The 10,385-nt window shown below is 41.9% G+C and overlaps 1 protein-coding gene across 2 annotated transcripts; it reads right to left on the bottom strand.

Moving 5' to 3' along the window:
• Nucleotides 1-35: 35 nt before the first annotated feature.
• get4 (guided entry of tail-anchored proteins factor 4) lies at nucleotides 36-9,974 on the bottom strand. 2 transcript variants are annotated; one of them, XM_078279123.1, is made up of 9 exons: nucleotides 9,778-9,972; nucleotides 8,723-8,801; nucleotides 8,417-8,498; nucleotides 7,801-7,950; nucleotides 6,360-6,498; nucleotides 5,801-5,941; nucleotides 5,516-5,591; nucleotides 4,828-4,900; nucleotides 36-3,991 (listed from the first exon to the last, which is right to left on the bottom strand). In XM_078279123.1, the coding sequence occupies exons 1-9, from the start codon at nucleotides 9,915-9,917 to the stop codon at nucleotides 3,900-3,902; spliced, it is 972 nt and encodes a 323-aa protein (XP_078135249.1). In that variant the 5' UTR covers nucleotides 9,918-9,972; the 3' UTR covers nucleotides 36-3,899. The 2 variants fall into 2 exon arrangements, with proteins under 2 accessions (XP_078135249.1, XP_078135250.1); XM_078279124.1 differs by lacking the exon at nucleotides 4,828-4,900 and having other exon boundaries at nucleotides 3,895-3,991; nucleotides 9,778-9,974.
• Between the last annotated feature and the right edge of the window lie 411 nt (nucleotides 9,975-10,385).

The raw sequence follows: 10,385 nt of genomic DNA, 5'->3' as shown, positions 1-10,385 counted from the left end.
CTGCGACTTGAATACTCTCAATGATGCAAAAAAAAAAGTGGACAGGACAATATTTATTTCAAGACATTCTCAAACTCTTCTCATCTGTAGTTTATTTACTCATGTAGTGAATAACGGAAAAAAAATAAAGCAAAGTGTCCCCTTTTAGTCCTGAAAGGACTAAATGTAATCAAAAACAAAAAGGCGTGATGACTGAGTATTCTAACAAAACTGACTTTCAGGTTAGCAAAAAAAAAAAAAAAGTTACAGGGTTAAATGATTGACACTGAATAATAGAACGTGTGATATGTGGAGTAGAGCGTGTTGTGATATTGTGTCACCCTTGTGTTGTCTTCTGTCAACCATCAACTTGTCTATTGGGCATTCCTATTCTTGGAATTCATGGTCAACAAACCTCATTTATATCAAATTATACATACGTTTTTTTTGTTAAAAAGGCAGAAATGAGAATTATTTTGACTAATAGTTAAGATCAGAGGCTGTTGAGTGGATCACAGATGGGTATATGTCAAAGTTTAGTCCGGATGCTGTTTTGAAACCAATTTAAAAACAAATGTAAATGCTATAAGATTGAAATAAAACACCCCAACAATTCAATGAAAGTAATCATTAATTTTACCTCAAGAACGTTGTATGGAAGCATCCATGTTCTTTTTGGGCAATCTGATATAAAACACTTTTGAAACGGGTCAAATTTGACCCGAGGACAACACAAGGGCTAACTGCCTGATGTCGACACGTGAAATGTGAACTGCTGAGGAACCTAAAAGTCCATTTTGCGCGGATTGCCCTTTAAACCTCTGATGTAAACGGCGAGGCTTGCAGGAAGAGTCGCTCACCAGAAATCGGACTTTTCACCAACGCAATACTGTTAAGGGCCGTCCACACCAAGAGCGATAACTAGAACCATCGCTATAAATACATAGTTTTGAAAATCGTTCCAACTCCAGCGGGTGGCAGAGTCCACAGCGCAACGACAACGGCCAACGATGATCGCTGGGATCACTTTCAGAGCGATATGATGAATGATAGAAACAAATCAGAATCCATCTGAATTGACATCATGGTACGGCAGAGAGAGAGAGAACACTGCGGAGAGATTTGTTTCACATAGGTAGCGGCGCCAGTAGACTTTTTTTGTTCATAAAATGGAGCCTACTTGATTTCACGAATATGTAGGATATTACTACTAGGGCTGCACCGAATCCAGGATTATGGTTCGGATTCGGCCGAATATTGGGCTTTTTTTTTTTTTATTTCCACCGAACCCTACGCTTGCACTGCGCGTGCTACGCTGGTCGACGTAATGACGCCACCGTTGATTACAGGAAGGTGTTTACGTAGGTGGACCGTTCAATGTAGTAGGCTGCGAGAAAGTGAAAATGGAACTCGTGAGCAGAAAAAGTGTTGTTTGGCAGTACTTTCAGTCAAAAGAAGGCCATTCAAGTCGAGCTACATGTTCAATTTGCAATGCCGATTTGTCTCGTGGTGGCAAGGACCCTAAACAATACACAACATCACCGCTGTTACAACATTTGCATATGAAACATCCGAAAGAATACGAGTTGTGCATGAAGGAATCTACAGACAGCAGCCAACATGCAGCAACTTCAGGTAGATAAAATGAAAAATGCACTGCTGTAGACGCTGTTTACTTCATTAACGTGTTTACTGTGTTCATGGACTGAGGATGGGAGTAGGATTCGGTATTCGGTTTTGGCAGAATGTTAACCAGTGGATTTGGTATTCAGCCGAATCCCCAAAAATCTGGATTCGGTGCATCCCTAATTACTACAGACATTCCTGTAATCCTACGTTGCAACGTCTGCTGCATCAGTGTATAATTTATTATCAGCTGGAGCGCGCAGTGCGGGCTTGACGCCGCCGTTAACAGAACGTTATTGTTCAGCAGCGTGGATGCTCACGCTGCGGTTGTTGGCGTTCTTGGTGTGGACGGGCGTTTCAAGCGGAGTCATTTAAATATTGGCAGTTTCTCTCACTCTTTTTGTTATCAATCCGGATGACTGCTGCTGTTGACCCCGTGACTGCCACATCACTGCTCTCGTCCTCCGGATCCTTTAGACAGATGTAATCACAGCAGTGCACGTGCCTCGACAACTCAACACTGTTCTGTCTGTCCCTCTGTAGCACGGCCACGTCGAGCCAGCCCAAAATGGCCAATATTAAAGTTTTAACAAACGAGCATGTCAATATCAGTTAAATGTTTAAAAAGGAACCAATTAACCTGTGAGGTATTTAAAAACGTTACAAAAGCAACTCATTTTCCTAAAACGTAATATTCCCAAAAAAATGAGTTGACTTTTACCGAGCTAGGTTGGTTCATACAATTATTTATTTTATCATCACTTATTTAGTATTGGCTATTTTGGTGTTTCACAATCCAACACAGATAATTACACAGACGTGAATAAATATTACTCTACATTGGAAGACCTTTGGACTTTCCTTGTTTCCTATTTGACCTGGACTGATCGAATGTCACTCAGATGCTGAAGAAAAGAAACTGTCGAGAGAAAGGAGCAGAGCGAGTGTGTTTTCTGTGAGCCACTGATGAATGTTAGCCATAGTATGAGTCACACTTCTGATGTGCACTGGCTGAACTGATGTTGGACTACTGACCAACTTGTTTAACGCGAATTAAAAAAAATAAATAAAAAAAAAACAGAATTGAACAAAAGCCAGAAATTGAGGTACCTTGAAAAGCAAGATTCACTCCAACAGACAAAAAGGTTTTCACAGTGTCTCACTTTCCCTCCTCTAATAAAGATCACTTTACAGACTTGGAAGGTATAACCCCAACTTCGACTTTTTATTTTTCACAGCGACAAAGTAGACCGGCACCCAGAGCCAGCAAAACACAAAACGCTTTAAAAACCTTATTGCCAGAATTTTTTATGAATTGGCAACTGTAAAGAAAAGAAAAAAAAAAAAGCCCAAATTGGATTTTTCCACACAATTCCTCTTTGGAGATGCAAACAGCAGCAGTTCAGCAAGTGCACAGTAAAAAGTGGGACCTCTACAGTGGAGCCATTTGTATACAGACAGCTGTATGTTTGCAGTCATTCACTAGAATAGAAGTTACAGCTCCCACTATAATCCGTTGGGGGGGAGAAAAGGTTTATTTGGTTGATATTCGAGGTGCTTAATGACCTCTGATAATAACTTACAAAGAGCTTTGTCGTCTTTTTTGTCCATACTGCTAAAGGACAAAGAGACGAGAAACTGACAGATGGCTTTGACTACATGTACGATTGAACTTACTACTGAAAGAACGAGAGTTTCAACGGAGAAAGCTGCGGAAAAGCGCCAACGGCAGCAACGCCAGGGCTCTGATCGAGCTCTGTGTGGCTGTCAGTTGAGTAGTTGTAGTGAGTTGACTAAACCCTCTTGTCATGACGTCATTACCAACATTATGAAGAGAGCTTTCACTTGTGTTGCTATCCTCTCCTCTGGGAGACTGACCGTTCCCGTCTCTCGGGAGCAGGTTATCGCAGGGAGAGGGCAGTTTGTTATCTCTGGTTTAAAAATCCTACACCCTAAACAGAGAGCAAGAGTCTTAAACTAACAAAAAAAAAAAAAAAAAATGGTTAAAATAATATAATAAATCTTACAACAATTCAACACGGGAAGAGTTTGCAGTTTGGGCGCAGTCAGTCCCGGCAGTGCTGAGAGGGATGTTTGGGCGGCCTGATACTTTCTGATTCTGGGATTTTAAGACTGGATGGGTGGGAAGAGGTTTTTTGGAAACCGCACACCTCTCTGAAAAACATGGACCGGCGCGTTGCCCCCGCCCTCGGTGTGAAGGAGGGAGGCGACGCCATCTTCCTGTGTGTGTGTGTGTGTGTGTGTGTGTGTGTTTTCTTTGTCCCGGGGCAGGCTCAGTCCAGCTCTATGGGGCTGCTGTCCTCCTGGGCTTCTTCGGCGCCGTCATCCTCCTCGCCGGAGCCCATCAGGCTGTTCAGCAGGTTTCCTGCAGGACGCAACACAATCAGCATCCTTCCGTGCATACAGTAGTGCAATGGTCTACGGTACAAAATGACCTCGTGCAGAGATTTCTTAAAAAAAAAAAAAAAGTGTTTGAATATGATTTGTAGCATTTGAAAAGGTGTGTGTGATATGTATATATATGTATATATATATATATATATATATATATATATACTATATATATATATATATATATATATATATATATATATATATATTACTTTCCATAAAATCATCTCTCAATGCAAATCAGACCAGTTATTAGGCTAACTGAAATAAAACCATGCCAATCTCTAGGTATGGTGAAGGGTATGTGATGATGTGGGGGGGGAGGGGCTATTTTAATTCCAAAGGCCAAGGGAACTTTATCAGGATGCATAGTATCCTGGATCCATGAAATAACTGGCCTTTAAAAATAAACATCTGCCTTCCTTTATGGGAATTTAACATAGGGGTATGTATAATTATGGCTCCTGTATTTTAAGGAAGAACATTTATTTATTTACGATACATTATTCATTCACAAAGAAAATTGGTGTCCTTAAAGGTTGGATTTTTCCTCATTTTTTTTAATTAAGGCATTAAGATCAATTTCCAAAAGATGATTATTCCTCTTTTTAGTCAACTTTAGCATGGGTGTCCTAATTTGTTCACATGACTGCATGGGCAGTGCCAGCCGCAGTGATCCTATGACTTGACCACATCAGTTGTAACATATGCATATCGCAATTTAATTGCGAATGCAATTAATCGTTCAGCCCTAGTGTAAATTATCCTCAACATCGGCTAAAATTAAGAACAACGTCTTGGTTCACTCACCTAGCAGTCCACCGTATGATGGGGACTGTTTGGGCGGAACGCCGAAGAAAACCTGTCCTATTCTGTCGAGATACTGAGGAAGCGGGAAGATGTCCAAAAGAAGAGATCGGGGAGGACAGAGGGACACGGTTGTGAAAAAGACGGGTTACAAAAACAGGGGGGAAATATTCCATCACAACATGCAAACGTAAGAAATGTTTTACATACAGTATGTTGTATTGCAGCTAGGAGGTGTTGAGATTAATCAAATAATCGAAGCATCGAATCGTGGACGATGCTGCATCGATGATCGGCCGGGCCATTATCGATTATTTCGGTTTACAATTTCATGTATGCCTAACAACCTTTCTGTTTACATATACACGTTATGTTTTGCACAGGAAGTGGAAGTGCCATGTGGTCAGTGCTGTAGTTTGATGTATCCAATTTCTTTAGTGTTAGAGCACTGCTTAATGTTTTGTTTTTTAAGCTTGAGCTATGAATTAAATATCCTATATGGCTTTAATAGAAAAATGTATTTGACGCATTGAGATACCGAATCGAAGACATGATAATCGTAATCAAAAATCGGGAGATCAGTGAAGATTCACACTTCTAATTGCAGCTGCACTCACATCAATGAAGGCCATTTCATACATGCTTCATGGGAGGAAATAACGGAGCATCAAGCCAATATTTAAACACTCACCTCATTATACATGGGGTCCCTCTTCAAGGAAGGTTGATATTGCTCACATAACACTGTGAAAACTGTTAATTTACCCCTGGAGAAACAAAGAGGAACGGTTTGGAACACTGAAAACGATTACCCCCTCAATCTATTATTGAAACGCAACACTTAAATCAGACGATTTTTTCTAGTCGCTGTACAGAATTTGCCAATCAAATAAGATTAATGCTCAGGGTAGACTGCTGAAGGAGTCTGTAGAGACGTACAACAGAAATACATGTCTATACAAGAAATACAACTCACCCATCCACTGCCAGCAGCAGAAACCAGATAAAGTTTAGTAGAGGCTGGACGAAGGGAGGGCCCTTCTCTATGGACGGGTGTTTCTCTGTGTACGTGCTGAACACCACGGAAGCGCTGTTTTTGTTCTTTAAGCATAGGAACCTGGAGGATGGAGGTTCAGAGAAGGGAACGGACAGAAATAGAAAGGAGGAGAGGGACAGAGGATAAAGACAAAAGGAGAAGATGGGAGAGAAAATGAGACAGAAGTGTGACACAGATTAGACAGACGGCAAACCAGAAACACCGAGAGATTAACACATACTTGACGAAAGAAAAAAAAACAAAAAAAAACAAACAAACACTGCTGACAGACAGAAAATGGATATGACTGCAGACCAAACATGCTGGAGGAGCATGCATCAATCTCCACTATCTCCACTGCACACACAGATTGTGAATACAACACCTTAAATCCAACGAAAGGTTCAGATCACATTTAGTAACAATACAGACTACTGCTGTACACATTTCCAGGTTAGACTTTTTTGTTTAACTAAACGAATATTGGCGTTTCACTTACTGTAGGACGGCCTGCGCCACAAACATGTCGATCTCGCTGCGGTAGCCTCGTGCCGCTGAATACTCCACCAGCATCTGGGCACAGCCCTCCCCGTCAGACGAATGCAGGAAGTGGTAACGAGACTCGCTGTAGTTTTGCTCTGGACACACAATAACATGTTTTAATAGTCAATAGTTTAACTTACGATATTAAACACACAGGGACAGGGCAGCTTGTAATATTAATGGCAACACACCGGATATGGCATACTGACAGAAAACGTTAAAGTACAGAAGCTGGGATGTGACAATCTGGGGGGACGAAGTGGAATACAGTCGGTGCTTTCCTGGAGGGTTAAGGCCTCTTTACAGTCGCCGTTCCCGACCTGTCGCGCAACAATGTGACGTCAAAATGACGTTGATCTCGCTGGCGCGCCAGGATTTAAAGTGCGCGACCAGAGTTGCACCAAAGCTGAAACAGGAAGCATGGACGAGTTCGAGGGCAAGATTTCCGAGCAAGTGCGCCAATAGCAACTGCATTCTGACTGGTACAGCATGCCAGGACTTTGAGTGACTGCAAGTCTCTCTTGTAAACGTACTGGGTTAAGAGGAGTTCTTTTATGGTGAATGAAAGGCTCGAATCGTTGTGCAGACATTCTGAAGTATTCAAAGTGCTTCTCTTCGTCTATCACCCTCATTTGTTTCACGAGGATATTGAAGTCACCATATTTATGTCTGGCGTTATTCAAAGGACGAACACCCCACCTTCTTTTTCTTAGTTTCTTTGCAAGCAGGCTCAAAAGCAGCTGTTCTTCCTCATCCGTTGACTCCAATATCATCTTAGCCACTGTTGACATTGACGTCAATGCTGCTGCTGCCAGTTCTGCCATCGTTTACCTTTTTCTTCTTCTTCTTGTCCGTAGAAATAGCCAAGTCGGTAGCCTTTCCTCATTAGCGCCACCTCTGTTCAGAAGAAGACTGCAACTAGTGTCACGACCACCACGCGCGAGTATAAATAGTTACGGCGCTCCCATGACGTCACACTGTCGCGCGACAGGTCGGGAACGGCGAGTATACTGAACGCTTTAACAGGTGTCAATGCTGAGAAAGAGGACAGTTCCTAACGTGACGTGGGTTGACGCGCCATCATGAGGCTGCTGGTGTTCGAGCTTACGAAGAAAACATCTGGCATGGGTGTTTTGATGCACATCATATGCTGCCTTTGTGTGTATGCCTCAGTTGCATATGTTAGGATGATAAGCATGTTGATGACTGTGACTGCTATAGATACTTGGATCATTGCTGAGATTATTTGAGAGATTCAAATACTTTTAGTCAATTACTAAGTACAATTGCTGGTCCCAGCCTCTCAACTATCTGTTTTTATATTCAACATTTATCACAACTTATAATTATGTGTTATTTCCCTCTACACTTTATAAACTAAATAAGTCAGTCATTACCTTTCCACAAAGTGACAGCTAGCAGCTGGTGTAGTTTTGGGTGACCCAACTTGCCGGACCCTCCTGTGGACCATTTCAAGGCTCTGGACACAAACGCTACTCTCTCTGGAGAGTTCGGGTCCATCCGGCTGAACAGCTTAGCCAGGCATTCTGCTCCACACACACACACACACACACACACACACACACACTCAGAGAATGTCCCTTCTACCCTCCTTGCGGAAGGCAGATTTCTGAATATCATGACAATGTAATGCTGCAGCGTTTCTAAGCGATTACACAGACAGGAGATCCCAAAGAAATCCAGGATATCACTACAGTATCAAGGCCAATCGATACTGGATCTGTATCGGCTATACATGTAAAGCCCAATCCATCACCTACTGTGATCTGTGTATGCCAGCTGTCAAAAATGCAACTGCATTAAAAGAATGGTTCTCATTGATCAGGACATACTGTAAACAATGTATAATGTATGTCTTTTTACATGTCAACATTGGCCATTTTTTCCAATGGTTACATTCTTTTTGTGACTTCCATAAAAAAACGGAATACAACTGAATTGTACTGCCATTTAATGGCACATGTGTGTCTTTTAAAAAATGCTGCCACTTACCTAATACGTCATCGTCGACTTTAGTCTCAGATTTCTCAAACACCTCCAGGACCAGCATGGACAGGTCTGCTGCACTGTTTTGCTGGAGATGAAAACACAATAACGTGCATCTTTAATTACATATTCCAAAAGAATTTGATATTTTACACAAGCGCATCGCAGGATGGAACAGCTACTTGGAAATATGACATCATCATTTCCCTATCTGGGGTGTTTTCATGAACATGTGCACACTTGACATTTAACACTTGGTGTGTGGGATATAACAGGCCAGCTAATAGAGCAGAAATCTAATGCGGCATGTACCTGGTTATAGCTGAAGAAGAGTAGAGCGCCATTGTACATCAGCTCCCTGGCCTCAGCATGTTTCGCCTGTGACATGTACCTGATGGAAGACGAGGAAGAAGAGATCTGCTTATCGAGAGACACACACACACGGTTTGTTTACGTCACTTAAGACCATTTTGGCACTGGGCTGCAAGATAAAGATACATGCACGCAGGTTTTGCTTAAGATACAAAACTCATTCTGTGCAATGGAGAAGAACCGGCTTTAACTGGATTGGATTCAGAACAAATCACCTATTTTGGTAAACTATGTATGGGCAGATAGCCAACCAGTTTGACAGTACAACTAATGTATTCATTACCCCAAACAGCATCTAACGTGACGTTTATATACACTGCATTAGAGCTGGTAGCTACAACGTGATGTAGCTACACCGGTAAGTGTGTGAACGTCCCTAATGAAACAGAGATACTGGAGAACAGATTACACTGATGATGACTAGCTAGCTAGACTTATTTAAAATTCGCAACGTTAAGCATAACTAGCTGTAAATCATTATTTAATTTTTTTTTACTAGGCAGTTGACAAAAACGTGTCTAACGTTAGCCTTCATAGTTCAGACTGCGGCTATTTGGCTAGCTACATGCTAACACAGCTGTACCTTACCGCTTCAACACACGTTTAAGAAACGACAACGGTTAACAAAGCAGTTAGCCGCTTTTATCTGTTCTTTTACAGGTCAAGTATATTTACCAATGACGTATAAACACTGCCTTGTATTAGCTGTCCAGCTAACTCGGCTTCGGCTAATACTATTATCACTTGTGTTGCTCAACACATAGCTAGCTAACTAGCCCTAGTTAGCAGTCCCATTTTGTGATTATAGATCGACAACACAGCTGTCCAAACAAACAGACGGACCAACATGAGTGGGCGGGTCCGCGGTGAAATTGACCCAATCACAAACGGACAGGCATAGCAGCAAGGTTGAGTGTAGAATGATCTGGAACAGGCAGGCCCCAAAGCCAACTGACAATTACAAGTGCACCTACTAACATGAAAGGAATTCTTACCTAAAAAATAAAGTCCTGTACATCTGATGTGCTTCATAGTAATCCCCTTTTTCTACACTGGCTCGCAGTTTTCCTTCGACCCTCTGTACGCCTCCACGGTTTCTGGCACTTGAGCACCTCAGAGACTCCTGCTCCGACATCGTCGTTGCTCTGCACAGCAGCGCTCGAGCCAAGTGTTGACAGTGAAATCCTGAAAGCTTTAACAGACCCTCTTCGCTTGCCGTAGCCGGCGTGTTGTGGTTATTTGGTCGGAGTAGGCGTGTACCATGGCGGTTTTATATTAAGGTGAGTATACAAACTGACACAGTTCATAAATTCGTGATTGGCTATGCTAATAACGCACAAGGCAGCATTATTATGGAAAATAAAACTACTTGGCGGTTAGTGAAAGGTGCTGAATGTGTCGAAACAACACAAGTACCTACCCTGTAATCCAGAGAATGTCTTCTCATTTAAAAGGGGAACACCACCTAAATGAAGAATTGTAATATGTTATGTCCATGGCCTAGGAAAGTTCAATCAGTATTTGTCAGCAAAGCCAGAAACCAGAGAAGTAATGGTGTGTTCCAATTTAAAATGAGTTCCCAATTGGACATTTCAACTGGAGC

Source organism: Sander vitreus, chromosome 21, assembly GCF_031162955.1.
Source record: "Sander vitreus isolate 19-12246 chromosome 21, sanVit1, whole genome shotgun sequence".
Classification (NCBI taxonomy): Eukaryota; Metazoa; Chordata; class Actinopteri; order Perciformes; family Percidae; genus Sander; species Sander vitreus.
This window is presented reverse-complemented; position numbering and strand designations above follow the sequence as displayed.